This window comes from Dasypus novemcinctus, chromosome 13, assembly GCF_030445035.2.
Source record: "Dasypus novemcinctus isolate mDasNov1 chromosome 13, mDasNov1.1.hap2, whole genome shotgun sequence".
NCBI classification, from domain to species: Eukaryota; Metazoa; Chordata; class Mammalia; order Cingulata; family Dasypodidae; genus Dasypus; species Dasypus novemcinctus.
The window spans coordinates 8,181,481-8,200,298 of NC_080685.1; the positions used below are offsets into that span (position 1 = coordinate 8,181,481).

The 18,818-nt window shown below is 41.1% G+C and overlaps 1 protein-coding gene across 7 annotated transcripts in view; it reads right to left on the reverse strand.

The window, feature by feature from the left end:
• Positions 1 to 18,818, reverse strand: part of RGS7 (regulator of G protein signaling 7) — a 530,807-nt gene that overhangs the window by 241,460 nt on the left and 270,529 nt on the right. For all 7 annotated transcript variants that reach the window (XM_071207357.1, XM_058309479.2, XM_071207358.1 and 4 more), the window contains exon 3: positions 9,359 to 9,455. In XM_071207357.1, coding sequence (XP_071063458.1) covers positions 9,359 to 9,455 — 97 coding nt within the window. The remainder of the gene's footprint in view (positions 1 to 9,358; positions 9,456 to 18,818) is intronic.

Here is an 18,818-nt window from a genome sequence, read left to right on the forward strand (position 1 = left end):
AGGCATTCCCATAGACTTTTATGATCTCAGTGAGTTGTTTCACAAGTACGGTCAAATTCAGGTTTAATGAAAACCTACACCATTTACAGGGAACTGAAAAGAGAGCTCTGGTTTATTTCCTGCTGGGCTTAAAACGGAGACAAAGCAATTGCATAGTCAGTCCATTGAAGGAAGTGGAAATCACCCAAAAGGTGACTTCTTACTTTCACAATGATCTAGCAAATTTATGTTCAGAATATGAGAATGTACAGATACCCTATTGAATCATGGACTATCACACCAGTAAGCATGTTTCATTTTCAGCTAGGTCAATTTGGAGGGGGTAGAGTGGTGGTGGTGGGTAATTCAAGTTATATCTAAGATTTGGCCAAGCTCTGGTTTTAAGCCAAATGCCATGAACAGTGATAGCTTGTCCCACTCCTTCACAGTGCACAGGCATGACCCATTTTAAATAAAGCAGTTGAGTGAAAAGTTCAGAGTTCATGTACTGGCAAGATTGTTCTCTTTGATAAGACTTAAATACAACCACTGGCGTCTGAGGCACTGAGCCTAGATCTCATCACATGGCACACAGCAATGGCCAGTTGCTTCCACAAGGTCTTTACAGTTCACCAGAACATCTCCCCTGGCACCTGCTCCCTCGCTGCTCCAAGAGAACTGAGTCAACCAATCTGCTGACCAGGATTGAAGAGCTAGTACATAGCAACCAACTTTCCTGTTCCACAGAGGTCCATTTTTGGGCCTTTCTTTTCTCATTCCATACACACTCCACAAGAGATCTCAGCTATGCTTTCATTTCCATTATTTTGTGTTGCTAAATCTTCAAAATGATACTTTTACCCTGGACCTCTTTAATGAATCAGACCTATAGGTCCAACAGCTTCCTGGGCATTTCACGTGGCTGTTCAATGAAGATATGAAACTCAACACGTTCAAAACTTATCTCTTCCCCACACACCTCCAAGAGGAATGAGAGAGGATGTGGGGGAGGGAACCACCTATGTTTCCCAGGTCATATATGAAGGACGTCATTGTGCTTTTATTCGCTAGGCTGTAAACATGCCAGTCACTACTGGCTGTGCCTTCTCCCTTGACTCACCTTCCTTCTCACTCCCTCAGCCCAATGCTGACACTGAATTGGTGATGAAGTTCCTTCCTAAGTCATTAAGACATCCATACTATTTTATCTTAAACCCCACTTCCCCTGTCTTGTGACAGGTCTTTGTGATCTCTTCTCTAAATTACTACTTCAGCCCTATCCTTGTCTCTATTCCCTAAAAACTGGTATTTATTTTCTTTATTTTTCCAGAGTGAAAAAATTTGGCAATGCTATTGCCCTGCCTAAAATTTGTCAATTACTTCCTACTTTTTCAGGATCAAACTCTAACTCCTTAAGATGTAATCTGTCTTCAGCATCCTCTGCAGACTCATCTACCCCCACTCTCCAAACACCTCATCCTTGTGCTGAAGTCTTCCTGCAGTTGGCAAAGCCCCGAGTTTACCATGCTCTTTCCCATCTTTGAGTTTTTTCATAAGTCCTCCCTTTTCGTAATTCTGAGTTATCCTTTACAACTACATTCAGATATCACCTTCTCCAAGAAAATTCTTGGACTTTAGGAGCCCAGATTGGATTCCACACACTCTTGTAGCACTCAGGGTTGACCTCTATCATGGAAATTACCTCCCTTTATTTATTTGTCTATCTCCTCAGGGAGAGAAACTGTGCTTATTTCTGTTTATCTCCAGGCCTAGAAAAATGCTTAGCACAAAGATGGCACATAACATGTATTTATTTAGTTATTAACAAATAGGATTCCACAGGACCTGTGGTTCAAGAGCATCCAATACCCACCTCAAAGAAACAGAAAGGAATTAATGTCTGTTTTTGTTTGTGTGGTTTAAATTGTGAATAGAAATAATTTCATTAAATTATAGAGAAACTTTTTATTTTGAAAAGAAATAGTTAATATTTTGAGGATATTGCTTTTCAAATGAAAACAACTATTTTCCTGAATATAAGTATAATAAATTATTTTTAAAACATTTAAATCATGTATGATCTAGACTACATGTATCCCTACCATTCAGAACTAATCACAATGAATCTTCCAGGAAAAAAAATCTTTTAAGGCATCTCCTTTACAAATACACAATTTAACATAAATGAAATTGTAATAAAATTTGTATTTTGTAATCTACTGTTTTCCTACAGAATACTATATGTACTATATTCATGTAAGACTAAAGCCAACGGTCATTTTTAGTGCTCTGCCAGCAGCCAGCACCAGCCCGCACGTCTTTCCTGACACCCGTGACCCAATAAACTCCCATAGCTTAAGCCAACCCATTGTATGGTCTTTGTTTTAGCAGCCAGTGAATGAAAACAGCCCCTGGATGGCCACGATAGGTCTGGCAGAGAAAACGAGAACATTGTATTCACCTGCATATGAGTTAAAGGGCAAAAAACAATTTTAGCAAAGAGCTCCAAATAATTTATGTATGTTGCCAAAGCCACATATTCCCAGTAGCATATCTGCATTCTTAATCCATGATGGCAAATATTCCCTCTAAAATTGGCAATTATTATTTACCCACCTAACAAATATTTAATGGACACCTCCTTTGTTAGCCCTGTGGCACTGAGGCTTCTGGGCGAGTATATGGAAGCTTCATGGAGCTTACAGTGCACTCTGGAATGCAGACAATGATCAAATACGATCACTAAAGAGTTTATAATTACAAATGGAATGAAGGACTCTGAAGGGAAGGAATGCAGGTTTATGAGCGCATATAAGAAAGGAATCTGGCCTGGAGCTAGTATGACTCAGTCTAAACTTGGTAAAGGGGAAATGTGGGAAAGGAAAAGCATTCCAGAGAACAGGCCATGGAAAGCACATTGAAAGGGGAGCCATGTCAACTGTAGGAACTGAAAAGAGGCGTCTGAGAACGAGGAGAGCAGGAGGGAAGGCACCACAAGATGAGTCCGAAGAGAAGGCAGGACTGACTCGTTTCACTGCTGAAGGGTCTTGGTTAAGGATGGGGGTGGTAGTGCTGCAACAAAAGAAAGATTTTAATGAACTGGATGTGTGACTTGAAAACACCCCCGTGGTGGCCCTGTGGAGAAAGACAGTGAGTCCAGAGCAGATGTGGGGACCAGTTGGAGCTGATGCAATAGTTCAGATGTGAGATGATCTTTTGGACTGCAGTAAAACAAGAGTAGAAAACAGAGAGCCAATGGACTTCGTGGCTGCTTAGAAAGGACTTGTTGATGGAACAGACATGAGAAAGGAGCTATGGAAGGGTCGGTCAAGGTGACTCCAGCCATTCTGGCATGTGCACTCTACTGAAGTGGACGATAGGGCAGGGGCTGAGAAAAAGGCTTTGAATTTCACTTTGGACAAACTGAGCGTGGACTTCCTTTGGGACGTCAAGTGGAAAGACTGCATAAGAAGTTGAGTGCACTGGAGTTCAGAGAAAGATCTGGACATCTGGAAGAGTACAAAAACCTTAGAGTTAAAGCCACAGGCTGGGGTGACATTGTCTAGGGAAAGAAAATAGAGTGAGATTTCACTGCATTCTATCACTCTATCTTCTCAGGAGTCTAGTCTGCCATGTTTTCTTCTTCTATTCACCCTTCTTTCACACTTCCTTTTCACTGGTTTCTCTGAATTATAGTCTGTGTTGGAAGGAAACTTGGAGATGATCAGATTCAACCTTCAAATTTCAGAGACAAAGAAACTGCAGTGGTTTTCCCAATATCACACAGATACTTAGACAAAAGCTCCTATTTTTTTTTCTTCTGACAAGTACGCTAAAGAGTTTCTGTTGGGGAAAGACACGTTGGGAAAAGAAAGTAACAATTCCTAGTACCCAGAATCCTACAGATTCTGGTATGTGTTCACCTCTCAGGGGCCAATACACCTGGAAGGCAATGTGTGGTGATGGAGACAGCAGGGAATTGGACCGATCTGGGTGTGAATTACTAAGAAGCTGTGCAAAATTGAACCAAACACTTGAACTCTCTGACCCTCCATTTCCTTCTCTATGAAATGGAGAGAATGGTAACTACTTGAAGTGTTTTAAGTAGTAGTTTCTCCAAATTACTAATATTTCCCTCCAAAGTTGGAAAAAATTATAGATGTCATCAAAATTGAAAAATCCTTCTTATAATGAAGATTAAATGCTATCACAAAAAATCTCAAGGTCTCATTCAAACACTTTTTTTTTTTTTTAAAGATTTATTTTTATTTATTTAATTCCCCTCTCCTCCCCCGGTTGTCTGTTTTCTGTGTCTTTTTGCTGCATCTTTTTTCTTTGTCCGCTTCTGTTGTCGTCAGCGGCACGGGAAGTGTGGGCGGCGCCATTCCTGGGCAGGCTGCTCTTTCTTTTCAGGCTGGGCGGCTTTCCTCACGGGCGCACTCCTTGCGCGTGGGGTTCCCCCATGCGGGGGACACCCCTGTGTGGCACGGCACTCCTTGCGCGCATCAGCACTGCGCATGGCCAGCTCCACACGGGTCAAGGAGGCCCGGGGCCTGAACCGCGGACCTCCCATGTGGTAGACGGACGCCCTAACCACTGGGCCAAAGTCCGTTTCCCTCAAACACTTTTGAAACATTAGAATACTGAAGAGGCAATTCTTTCTTTCATCAGGATTTAAAGCCTATTCATGATTACATGTTGTAATACACTTAAACGCCATAAAGCATCCACTATTATAAACCAAAAAATTATAGCCAAATAATATTAGATGTTATCACAATGAAATATACTTTTCTAGAAATAAAGCACCCAAAACACTATTTCAGGAATGAACCTCCTGGCAACTAAAATAGTAAGGAAAAGGAAAACACAGGTTACATAATTACTTGCTATTTTAAAAAAGGAAAAAGGCAAATTTATCTTCAGAGATAAAATTTCCTTAGCGTTCTATTATAAAATAAATTTATACATGCAGTAAAAATCTTTTTTACGTAACTTTGCAAAAGTTACAAAATAGCAGGTAAACAATCATATATTAGCCTACTCTAAAGGCTTCTAAATCATACCAAAATCTAATATTTCTTCTGGGGGTTAAAGGCATGCGATTCAGATTGCTGATAATCAATTTAATAAAGTGATAGTGCTTAAACAGTTCTGCTCTCACAATCAATTTATTTTACTTGTACTAAAAGAACTCACCTCAGTCTATCATACCAGGAGAACATTTAATGCTGACTTATGTGTAATATTTCTATTTCCCTACTAAAATGAAAATAATGGCCCTCAAAACCCAGTATAGTAACCAAGACACAGTGGGTATCTGATCAATGTTTGTTGAGTTGAGTGAAATCCTAAAGGAAAATATAGTTTGCAAGCCTCTAAGACTAGCAGATGCCAATCATAATCATAATCTTTATCAGTCTAAAACAGAGAATCCCTGTGCCAGCCCAGTCCTAAAGAATTGAGTATCTGCAGTAAGGGTTTCTAAGAACCTCCTCAATAAATCTGTTGCAGCCAGTCTCCAGATCAGCAGATGATCCAAGCCAAAATGTATATTCTCCTTTCATAAAACCTGTTATGCACATATTTTTTGCACCCATAAGAACTTTATTTATAATATGTGTGCCATGTACGTATCACTCCTGGAGACAACGTGAAAAATACTGGTATGGGGAATTTTGAAATAGAAAAGGAGCATTAAAAACTATGACAAAACAAATAGCAGGTGTTTTTGTGGGGCCTTGCAGGAAACCCAAAGTTGTAGGACTAAATAAAGGCCCCGGAACCCAGTACTCGCCGCCTTGTTGCGACGTCTCTTTATTCACGTGTTTCGCTTCTCTCCATCTGCAGACAAGCTTGCTTGGCTTCCCTCTGCCCGTGGCAATTACAAAGCCCCTGAGTTTATGTCACCACAGCGCAGTACACACTTAAGTGGGGTCCCAGGGGAGAGACCTCTGAGGGACCCAGCTTCCACCAGGGTCCACCGCACAGCACCCATTCCCCGATCCTGTGGACGGTAGGCCACACTCCCCTGGAGCTGCCCGAGCTACCTCTGCAGCTGGCGGAGAGTTCTGAGGGGCAAGAGTGAGCATTTAAGGACCTCGCATGGAGGATTTACCCAAGGATTCTTCCCCTTCTTGTGAGCATGGAAGCAGGAGAAATCAACAACTCTAAAAATGAAATATTAGGAAACTGTTGGCCATTTAGCTGGAGGAAAAGCAATTTAGTAGGCAAAGAAATCCCACACCATCAGTTGCATTATCTGGATTCCTTGACAGGATGCCAAATGGGGAACTCACTACCGTGGGGAAGGGGGTGGCATCAGCCCGTCCTCAGCACAGCTGTCCGCACAGGTGCCGGCATCACGTGGCCTCCATTTCTGGGTGCTGCCTGGTGGAGCTGAGGCGTGCTCAGTCATCCTTTGGCCTGCTGACACCCACCAATCTAATGGGTGGGGGAGGCTCTTGACTTGGGAGTAAAGGAAGCCCATCTCCCTTCCCACGAGAAACTAATAAAGGATGAACCTCTTAGATGAACTTGGGTAGCCTTCTGGATGAGCTCAGGACAGTTTGCAGAAAAGAGAAGCAGAGCCCTGGGAAGGGCCGCAGGGTGAGAATAAAAGGCACCTGCACAGGCGTGTCGGCCCTGGGCCCGGCGTGAGGAGGCCCCAAGTGTGGGCCTGGAGCCCAGTGCAGCCCCGGGATCCTCTTCTGGGGGCTTACCGGGGACCCAGGCACTGCACTGCTAATATGCTTTCCAGTGCTGCTGTACTAGTGGCCCATGGACCACACTTTGAGTAACAACCATTTTAGGGAATGGAACTGGTAGCCCGAAAGGACTGTATGACGCTAAGTCCCTGGTCCCTTGGTGGAACTGTCCAGAGCAAAGACAGTGTCCTCTTCCCACTCCTGCGCTGCCCTCCTCGCACTCTTCTCAGTCCTTCCATCACAGCTGAACTCCAGTTCCACTGAGCACGGAGAAGTGACCAAATCCCTTGTTTCTTTAATAGTTCTGCAGGAGAATGTGAGGCAGCAGGAAGCAAGCAGGGCCACAGAAGGACTTTGGAATGAACACTCCCCAGGTAAATTCTCAAAAAGACTGGAAGCCCTGCTAGTAAAGCAGGAGAGGCTTGAAGCCACTGTAATTTGGGGAGAGTAATATGAGGCTGGTAAATACTAGACATAGCAGGTACATCTGCATCTAATGGAAACTGAAGACGGGCAAACTCCTGAAGAGCTTCTAGGGAACACAGAATAACAACTGAAAACTAATTACATCAATAAAAATGTGATTTATAGTCTCTTTAATAGTTACCACTGTTGTCTTATGTTAATGAACATTAAAGCAATTCCTGGGGCTTCCAGGGTTCATTCTCAATCTATATGTTCAATCCTACTTTTTGATCAAGATCCTAACATTCTAAGTCAAGAATTCCTCCAATAGATAGCTGGTGATGTACTGTTCTCTAAAGAACTCAATCAAAATTTAATCTTCACTAGAGCAGATGCCTCGAACTTGCGGCCCAGCTTAATCCTATGGGTAAACCTATTTTTTTAGCTTGCTTGCTGCCATGAACATTTCTGAATTGGTATTCCTTTACAGAGGCCATGCACTGTTAAATTAACCACATTCCTAGTTCAGATCAGCAACGTCCTGCATTTATCTGCATGGATTCTGGAGGCATTTCAGTTTGCACCCCCTTATCAGAGTATTTTAAAGTAACAAGTTCATCCCTTGTACTGGCTCATCAAAAGATCAGTAAAATTGTCATTTATGTTTAGATGTAATGTTAATTTTCAGTGTCCTTGACAGCAAAGAACTTAGCATTCATTAGGGGTAAGGGACATATACAAAAAGAAGGTGTCGGTGTCATGACTGCTATCAGAGAGGCACAAGTCGAGTCTTATGGGGCACACAGAGACAGGAGGATCCAGACAGTTTTCACGAAAGAGCCTGGATAGCTTTTACAGCCAGGAAGACCTGGAAGTGGGACAGGAGGCCTGGAAGTCTGGCTGGAGTAAAAAGATGGAGAGAAGTCACAAAGAAGGGAAAATGCAGGACCCTGTCCAGGAAGAGCAAGACAATGGCACAGAGCGGGCGTGAAGGGGAGCCCGGGAGGATAAGAGGCGCTAGGGCAAGACGCCGCCCTGCCGTGGGTCTCCCTGCTCCAAGTTCTCTCTTCCACCTAAAGGAGGACATTTCCTGGAGCCCGACACCCGGCACTGCAGAGCTGCTCTTCTGTTCCCACGTGTGACTCGCCTGCCGGGGCTCAAGTTCTCCTGACGGTCCCTTGAGAAAGCACAGAAGGCTGCACGCGAATCCCGCCCAGCAGCCAGCCCCTCGCACCCGTGACTCCCACCAAGGCCGGGTGTGTCCATCCTGTCTCTTCCCTGCGCTGCGCCGGGCCACAGCCCCCTATGCCCGCGACTGCACACCTGGGCCTTCACGCATCGTGGAGACAGAGCGCCTCTGTCTAACTAACTGCTGTCCTCCTGGGCTTCCCTAGTCACCCCAAGTCAAACCTGGGGGTTCCCCTATTTCTGATGATGATTCCTCTTTTATGTCTCAGTCACACAATGAAAACAAAAAGAAAAACGACCAACGACCCTTTAGTTCAGGTCTTCCTTCATCCTCCTTGCCAGTCCTCATGCTTTGTCCTCTCCACTCTTTTAACCTAGGATATCAGAAGCTTGACCCCAAGCTCTCCTACAAGTGGCAGCAGCCCGTGCTGAGTGCCAGTTCACCCTGAACACCTTCATCATAGCATTTGCCACAAATGAGGGTTAAATGCCTCCATTCCCCCATATAGCAAATCTAAATTTTGGTTGGTGTTCAAAGACTCTCATAATCTAAGCCAACTCTCTGTATTCATTCCTATTTCCTACAACTTCCAGGCTACCAGCCAGCTCTCTGCAGTTTGGTCCCCTCCCATCCCTGCACACACAGCAGGCAGTGAAAACGGTCTGGGACTTAAAATAACTCCTCTCCATCTTACAAGCTCAACCCCTCACTGCTCTTGCAGAACCCTTTCTGACTCCTAATTAATCTCTTCACTCTCCTAACTTCTATATATAATCTATAGCACATTATTTCAAACATCTTTAATCTATTTCTGTGTCTGTATAATTTCACATTTGTTTATTATGTCTTTGCAACTAACAGAATGCTCTCTTAGTGGGTCGTTTTGTTTTTTTATTTTGCTTTGTTTCATCTTACCACCATTTCACATGTCTAACATGAGGACAAACATGGCACAGGTATTTTATGAGTAACTACTGAATACTGAGTAAGAAAGAGTTTCAGTAGTGAATGACTAGAATATATCTTCACTAGGTACATGTTGCTGGAGAATATAGAGATACATTGAATCCAAACTTACCAGAGAAGACACTTGGTATCTTGGAAAGAAAGCTTTTGACAGTTCGAATAGGAATTCCATTTTTTTCATCCTGCATGCGTGCTATGACATCTTCCATCTAAAAAACAATAATTAAATAATTAAAACCTTTTAAAGATGAACTAACTTTTGAGAGAAATGAATTTTCATAACAAAATTGGATAATAGCTTTCCCCTATCAAGAATAGTACCGTATGAGTTCCTTTCTAGACTTTATCACATTAATATTTTCAGTTTGGTTAAGAGGAGACAGAGAAAGCAGCACGAAAAATGGCCGTTTTATGGTCCATTAAGCTACTAATAGGAATTTTGTACTGTGTGAATACTGCCTCTCTCCTGGTGTCACATCCTTTGTTTATAAACGTTGAGACAAAGGAGAGTTTGTTTTCGAAGTTATCAGAAAACACTGTCATAGCAAAATTCACACTTAGCTCTACTAAACTCAGTGCAAATATGAAAACTTATAAGCATCTGTTTGGATTTCCTCTTCAGGCAAGAGAGCTGCTAGGATTTGATTTAACCTTGGACTTCTAAAACCTTCCTAGAAATACAGAACCGATCACAAGTAACTGCTCTCTCTTGCCCAGATGGTCACTGAACAGTGCTATGAAACACGCACATGCACACAACAGGATGAATGCAAACCCAGCCTTCTGCTGATTTAGCAGGTTCCACTGTATCTATCTTTCTTTCTACTTGGCTAGTTTAACCCTTGAGAAACATTTCTACAGTTTTAAAGGACAGTGATTCACAAAGCCTAATATGAAATTTAGCTCTGAAAGATATTCATTCAAATTATAACCTCAGACTTTTCTTGTGTGCTTATAAACCTGTGGCACATACACACACATAAACACAAACACACACAGGTCGTAGCCCAGAGATCAAAATCCATTCATTCATTCACTTATTCTATGAACGTCTACTGATCACCTACTCTAGACTGGACTTAACACTAAGCTCCATGGAAAAGAAAATGAATATAATACAGTTCCTACCCTCAAAAAAATCCAGTCAATAAAGAAGACAATGGTGAAGAGCTTAAATAAGGTCTGTGGTCCAGTTAATAGTCTTATACCAATGCTAATTTACTGTTTTTGATAACTACACTATGGTTATGTAATATGTTAAAGGGTTTATGGGGATTCTATGCATTATTTGAACAACATTTCTGTAACTCTAAAACTATTTCAAAATAAAAAGTCAAAAAATTCACAGTCTAAAAGAAATAAAATAAAATAAAAAGCAAAAAAATAAAATAAAACCTCTTTTAAAATAAAATAAAAAAAAAATTCACAGTCTAAACTTCATATCAATGAATAATCAAATTCTCATCAACAGCTTCAGAATAGCTTTCAGCTCAGAAAGCTTATTTACTTAGATAAGTATTATCAGAGTACTAATATAAGGAAGAAATGGAGATGTGGAAAGAGCCTATTTCAGACTCAGACAGGTCTACATTTGATTTGCAGCACCTCTATTTATTATCAGTAATATTTTGAGCAAGTTCAGTATCTTCTCTTAAGAACCAGTTTTCCTCTTCTGTAAAATGATATTTTGTATGACAATTCCTTCACTGTGTTCTTCGTGGGGTTGGGTTGCAGTGGTGAAAGATGGACTGCGGTTAACCAGACAAATATGAGAACATTCTCTCATGAACTCTAACAAACATATAATACTAATACAGGGTGTGAATAATCAGGTGAGTTGGGGGAAAAGACACCAAATATGGGCTATAGTTAGTGGTAATGTTTGGACGACGCTCTTTCATAGTTTGTAACAAATGTTTCACCACAATGCAAGGTGTTGGTGGTGGGGTAACATATGGAAGCCCCATATGATGATGTGTATGTTTGATTTGTAAGTTCACATCTTTACTAGACACTTACTGTTTATGTATGTTCATGTATGAGTGACATAGTTTAATAAAATTGTATTTAAAAACCACTGTGCAGGGAAGCAGATGTGGCTCAACCCATTAGGCTCCTGTCTACCATATGGGAGGCCCTGGGTTTGCTTCCCAGGGACTCCTTGTGAAGGCAGGCTGGCCTGTGCCCCACGGAGAGCTCACGGCCCGCACCCGTGGAGAGCTGATGGCCTGCGGAGAGCTGGCACAGCAAGATGACACAACAAAGGGCGACAAGCAAACGCAGAAGAACATGTAGCGAATGGACACAGAGAGCAGACAGCAAGCAAGAGGCAAGGGAGGTGGAATAAATAAATAAAATAAATCTTTAGAAAAAAACCACTATGCATAGATGAGACAATTAAAAATTGGATTTCAAATGCCCACACACTCTTGATGCTTAGGGAACGCTTAGGCTCCATTCTTCTGGTTTCTGTTCATGTGGAGAAAGTGCCCCATTAGCCCCTAACTCACTCCACTCCAGGAGAGCGAGGCTGACTTATCTGACAGAAGAGTTGGAATGAGAAATTGGCCTGCGGGTGCCATCTCTTTTCTCTTGACAGGGAACCCACATCCTGCTCTGCAGATGTGGCCCCAGGCCTGCCGTTTGGGCAGGACCCACAAACTGGTGAGCGGGGCTGGTCAGCAAGGCTTCCAGCATTGAAGCTTACTTGGCACAAATGCTCGCCAGTGACAGCTGATCTGCTATCAGTTTTGAGGTGGTCCTGTTACCCCTATCTGCCTTATGCTTTGGATTATAGTTCTCCATCAGTTAAGAAGTTAGATAGGAAAGACAGGGGTTTTGAATTGGGTTCCCAAAGACCCAACAATAACCACATTCCCCACCTCTTATTTATTAAAGATATGTCATCTAAGTATAGAAACACAAAAATATATATATCGTCATGACTTTTTATTTGGTTTCTCTGTGCCCTTCATTTACCTGACACCATGTGCAGAAATGAAGAATAAGCTGCTTTGCCTTGCCTAGTATCAGCCTCTAAGCCCTTGTATTATCCACTTAAAGGCTTAAACCAGGCCAGATTAAACAGACATGGAACCGTCTTTGACTCACAATTTAATCAGCTCAGCACCCAGGGAAATGGAGACAGTCACCTCTGATTAGAGGTGGAATTAAAGTGCGCAGCTGTGAGTACAAGGGCTTTGTCTGCTGCAAAGTCACATCACCTCTCCATTTACCGGAACCCAGAAGAGAAAGCTCTGGGAATTGAAAAGACCTCCGTGGTGGTATTTTTTTTTAATCATTATTTTTCTGCACCATAATTTCCAAAATAGAAAAAATATTAAGCCATGGAAAAATGGGAGTGTGCTCTAGATGTAACAGTTACATGAAAATGTGAATATGGAAGCATATTTCACCATTTCAATAATTATTCAGGCATGACTGATCCATGATCCTTACCACAGCCTACAATGAAAAAACAAACTGGTTTCTAAAAGCTAAAATCAGTCACAAAGTCCACATAGAAAGCACATCCATCTTATCCACGGAAATACCCTCAAGCATTCATAGACTCAGTCTATTTTTATATTTAGCATGGTTTCAACAAACTTTATTCTCTGCTTTACCACACCTAGTAATAACAAATGGGATAAGGAGGGGAATACTGAAAGCAGGCAAACCAATCAGACAAGCTACATAGCAAGAGGGAGGAAAGAGAACTATTTTAGTAATTCCAATAAATATTAAAACTCCTTGGGACAACTTAGTAATTTAGTAATTTACTTTAAGATCAAAAAGGCTCAGATAGCACATGTACCAAAAGCTTCTCAAGCATCTATACACACACACACACACACACTTATAAGGATGCCATTGAGTTGGAGAGAGTCACAGTGTGTTTCACTCTCCCGTGTCTGATGAAGAGGTGGAGTAACATGGAAACTTTGAGCAACAGATACGAAACGCTCTTCCACGAACAGAAGACTAGGGTGCAACTTTAGGTCAGTGAGGTTCTCTCTCCCAATCTCTTGTATTCACTTTTAAAATAAGAGGTTAAAGCAGGTGATCTGTAAGGTTTCTTCTAGCTACAAAATTGTCGACATCTAAGGAAATCATCATCACTGTTCAAGTAGGTAAGCTTTACTTACTCCCCCCAAAGGGCCAGTTACCTCTCAGAGACAGACAGGTGAGCTCACTAAATTTAACACTGCCTTCTTACAAACGTATTGGTTTTCAACTGTCCACACTTTAATTTCAATGCAAATAGCAAAGTGATTAAGAGTCTGCAATTGGAGCAGTCAGATCTGAGTTTGAATCCTAGCTCTGTCCCTTACAAGCTGTATCAACAACTAAGTTGCTTTAATGAAATTATATGCTAAATTAAATGCTTACCATAATGCCATCATCATCACCCTCATAAAGATAATTTTCTTCCCTCAGCACAAAACCAGAAAGCCAAAGGCACTCTTTTGGGGGTGTTTACAATCCAGCTGGCAAAGATAATTGTGATCAAGTGCCTAATATTTATTAAAAGCAAAAAATCACAAATCATACAGTAGACAGAAATGCCTATGGACAAGTTCTGTCTTGGATTTCTCATAGAGGACTGTGCTAGTGTTGGCTCCTGAAGGAAAGGGGATTCAATTAGGAGAAATGTTGGGAAGAATATCTGTGCACATACCCAAGAAATATGTAAACACTGAAAAGGAATAGTCACCAGAAAGGGGAAAAAGAGATTACCTATATTTACAAGATGAAAATGTCTCTGCTGTCATATTGATGAATTAGCTTCTCAGCGTTCTTTATGAGAGAGAAGAACTGCATTGAATATTCCTTGCAAAAGTAATTTTTTATACAAACTGATTCACTAGGTTAAGTGATAAAAGGGAACAATCCTCTTTTGCAAAGTATTTTTGAGGATTTCAATGGCTCAACTCTCTCAAAACGTTTTGATACCTCAATTATGGAGCCCTTCACATTTTTGTTATGAGTATTACTATCTGTTTACCCTTAGATGTGAATTTGAGGAAAGAAACCTTACTCCCTCAGTTTAGGCTGGCTAATCTGTAACGCGCCTGGCCCGTAATGGAGGCTCAGCAAAATGGCTGCCATTTGTGAAAGCCACGTCTGATTTTTTTCCTGAGAGACCCAAAGCAACGGTAAATATTAAATTAATATAGGACCAGTCTTGCGGTGTTTTAAATGCTTTTCCCCCTTTCTTCTGATATTTGAGGAAATACAGGCAATAAAATAAAACCTCCACAGTAAAAATAGTGGGAAAGAAGCACTCAGTGCACAGAATCTTAAAACACGCATCCTTTTTGTTCCATTTAATGCAAGAATTTTTCAGAGGACTCTCTTCCTTCCAAACTCGAGGGCGAAGGGGCGGCCGTGCCGGAGGCCGCCTTCCTGCCTGTGCAGGTGCCGCGCAGACTGCCAGGCTCGGCTCTCCAGCCACGGCGCCGCCGCGCTGCTCTTCCGCGGGCGTTGGTGATTAGCCTTTCCCTCAGCAGAGTTCAGGGGTCACGTCAGCGCTTCTGACGTCGCACGCCGAATCCTGCGCGGGTTAAACCGCCCTGGTGCCCACACTGGGCGCACATCCCGCAGGGACGCCGTCTGTGAGGACAGCGGCTCGCGATTCGCGAGGGGCCGCCAGCCAGGGGACCCCCCCAAACCCATGAGAGCAGAATCACTGCCTGGAAACCTTTTTAGTTCTCTCCTGTTCTAAACCACGACGGAAGTTTAATTAAATTTACTGGGAGCTGTATTTGCCAGGACTTTATCTCCGTCTCATTACTATTGATTTCATTAAGCCGGGAGCTTTACAGAGACACCCTGCCTGGAGGCAAAATATATCTATGAGGGAAAGGTAAAACATTTTGTTCTCTGGAGTGCTGAAGGAGAAATGAATCAATCAAAATTTCAAAGGAAGTTTTCCAACTTCTTAATGTAACCCACCATTAAGCACAGGCATTTGGAGATATAAACGAGAGCCTAAATGGGCATATTAAATGGGCTTTTTCCCAGGCACACATAATTTCAAATTATTGCATGTATCATCGTTTTAACTGCCAGCTATGAAAATGGGGGAAATGATCACTAAAGTGCTTCTTGGTTTTCATAAGGCAATTAGGTGGTGGCAGGTATAATTTAAATTTGCCTATAATTCTCTTTTTCCTTTAAGAAGACTTTCTACAGGAGAAAGTAATTTGCAATTCTGAATTCAATAGTAAAAGCAAGATGAGAAAGCAGAGTCAGCCTCTAATGAAAGTTAAGTAGGAATACTGAGATTAAAATTTGCAACCCAAACTCTTTTTTGGCTGCAATCATTCAATCAAAGCTGCATCTAATTGGTATGACTTTATGACTCTACCCATGTTACAGTTGACAGCAGTCAGTGTCTTAACAGAGAATTATTCTTTTCATAGGCAAAAGCTGCCATTTTCCAGAAGAATTATGACTAAAAAATACAAACAAGTAAAATCTAGTTACTTGTAAATCTCTCCCAGTTCATCTTGAATATAAATTTGTTTTTTCCGCAGCAATAACTAATTTGATAGCTCTAAGATTTTATCCTTATGTGATTTTCTAGTAGAGGAATTTTTTTCATTCTAATTAGAGATGTTGTTTTGGTTTTTAAATAAAATCATTTATCCCATCCATCTTAAGGGATATAACCTCAAGGGATATAATCTATTTAGATAGTTCAGAGAGAGAGAGAGTGAGGGAAAGAGAAGGAAAGAGAGAGAGAGAGAAATTCATTCTATTTGTTAAGATTTCTTGGGTTGCAAGTGATAGAATCTCAACTTGAGTTCATTGTCACCATCAAGGAAGTGTGCCGTAAGGAGCCTGGTGTGTTTTCTGTAGTTCGAGGCTGAGACTGTCTTCAAGCACAGCTGGCCTTCACGACATTCTCTCTCCTCTAATCTCCTCTCCTAATGTCAGCCTTACCTTTCTCCTCGGTCCACAAGCTTCTCTTATTTCTTCAATGTATAGGGCAGTGAACATGTCTGCCCATATGCAGGTATGCTTTATATTTTATCGTCCAGGAACCCATCCCAGACCTAAATATTTGGTGGGGTGGAGGAGGAAGGGAAGCTTGATAGACATAGCAATGGTGTCAGGTAGCATTCTTTTATATAAAACCTATCAAAAGGCAAAAGGATAGAGTTTCATAGTAGAAAACTAAGGGAGAAGCAGTCTGAAAAAAAGAGGCTGATGAAGAACAAGGGAGTTAACAAGAGAAAGGCAAAAGGTGGTACAGAGGATTAAGGGGTAGACAAGCAAATTAGCTGGAGTCTCTGCAACTATCAGAGACAAAGGAAGTAACAACATCATATAAGCTACTGAGTTAATTTACAGATAAGCTTTGGCCATGGTAGCATTTGACCCATGGGTTAGGAAATACCAGGGTGTGAAATACATGCGACAGAGAACTTAAGTGTTCAGATTTTTGTTTTTGTTCCTATGAGCCATCACTTCTTTAACTTCCTACAGGAGCATGATGGCAAATCTCTACTGAGGTAAGAGTTCAGTCCAGAGAGTGGCAATGTCTCCTGGAAAACCGGGGAAGGCTTCATAGTAAGGGTTAAGATTAATTTTGGCCAGAAGGTGGACAGGATAAAGAGATAGAAAGGAAAGAAGGAAGCAGAATATGGGAAGGCCTTTGCCAATGGCTTCATTGTAGCTGGTGGGAATGGGCGGGGCTGGTGCATGGCATGTGGAACTGTATTGGAATCCTTCTCCTTCTCCTCTTCTATCCTAACAATTTTTACCTCTCTGAAAATTGCCTATCTAATAATTCTCACACCCATTTCCACTTTTTTGTCAACTTAGTTCATGTGTATCCTGTTTGAAATTTTCTCTTAAATAGACATCTTAACTTCTATTCAACCCACACTAGTTCACCCAACTGATTACTCCTGGAATTAACTCTGGAAGAAGTTTGTAAATGTTCCACCTCTTGTTTAAAATTTTCATTGACTTGATATGACCTATGACTCTCTATGTGCTGAATGCCTATTCAAATTTTCCCTGCTGTGGTCCAAACTGGCATTCTCGCCTTACAGCCTAGCCCTCTGTTACATTCCGAACATGCTCAGCAATTGTCCGTTCCCTCACCTCATGTGCTATCCCTTCTGTGAGTTGTGTCCTTCCCTTTTCCGTTTCCACCTCTGGAATTCCAATCACACTTCTTGGATTGTTTCTGATTTTCCTTTCTTACTGAAGTCTTTCCTCCTGCTTTCCCTTACCTCTCATTCCAACTGAATATAATAGGCCCTTTTGAACTCTGTAGAACTTGCTATGTAGTTCTTTCTTGATATTTACTCCCACCTTATTTTTAATATGATTTGTATGTTATTTCTGCACATATTTATTTTATCATTCTTTCAAAATTATAAATACTTTGCCAATGAGTTTTATTTTGCTATCCCCTCTTTGTCTAATGTGTTTCCTTTATTAGAAGAACTATTGATGAAAATGAATTTGACATAAAATAAAATATAGCAGAATCAATATAGACAATTGGAAGTTAAGGTAAAGAGGATAAAAACAGCAATATTACGAGGTTCATATAGGTAAACATGAGCTTGATAAAAGGTATGTGAATTTAATCTTAAAGCAGGAAAATAGAATACAGTGTTAACAATGAAAACCATACTTCAAGTCCACTTAGATGGCAATGATGAGCAGCAAAGTAGATACAACTAGCCAAGGGCACAATTCAAGAAATTGTTTTCTCTCAGTTCTTGCCTTCCCCAACTTATCTGGGCTACAGTTATAGAGGATCTTACACCTGCAATTTCAACTGGTTGTGAAATCAATTTTAACTAACCTCATGCTATATTTAGTGCTCTATCACTCCACTCAGAAAGAGCTTGGGATGTATCTTGTCACTTTAAAACCAGCATCATTTTTTACCTGGAATGAGTTCTTTGGTACCCAAATATCAATGGAGTTGTCATTTTCCCCTTAGTCTTTCCTATTACTGCCCAGTTGCATTATAAATGGCTGCCCTATTTTATTTTGTGGTTTCTTCTAGAGCTTTTAGACCTCTGGTCATGCTAGGAACTGAAATTCTATAGCCAACTACCTACCCTTGTTAGGCTCTCTCCCTTAGGAATCCTGTTCCCCAACTCCAATTGTTCAACTTGGAACTCTGTTTTGAAAGATCACCACTTTCTGAACTCTAAGGACTAACACTGCAATTCTGACATTAAAAAAAAAAAAAGGAGTTCCAGGATTTCTTTATTATAGTGAGATATCCTTCAAACTCATGGGTACCCTTCTTGATATAATTAACATTTTCCAACTAATATTAATAAAATTGACCTGCGATGGTTATGGCACAACCATATTAACCACTTACTCAAAATAATTTTTAAAAGTCACATCAAGAAGACCAAGTTCCAGAATGGCACAGTGAGGAGTGAGGTGGATGCTTTCCCCAACAAAATAAATACAAAGAATACTTTTTACATCATTTTAAGTGTATAGAAATTGTCTTAAGGACATAAAGCAAACCGAGAAACCTTCATTCAAAAATATTTACAAAACCTCAATAATAACAC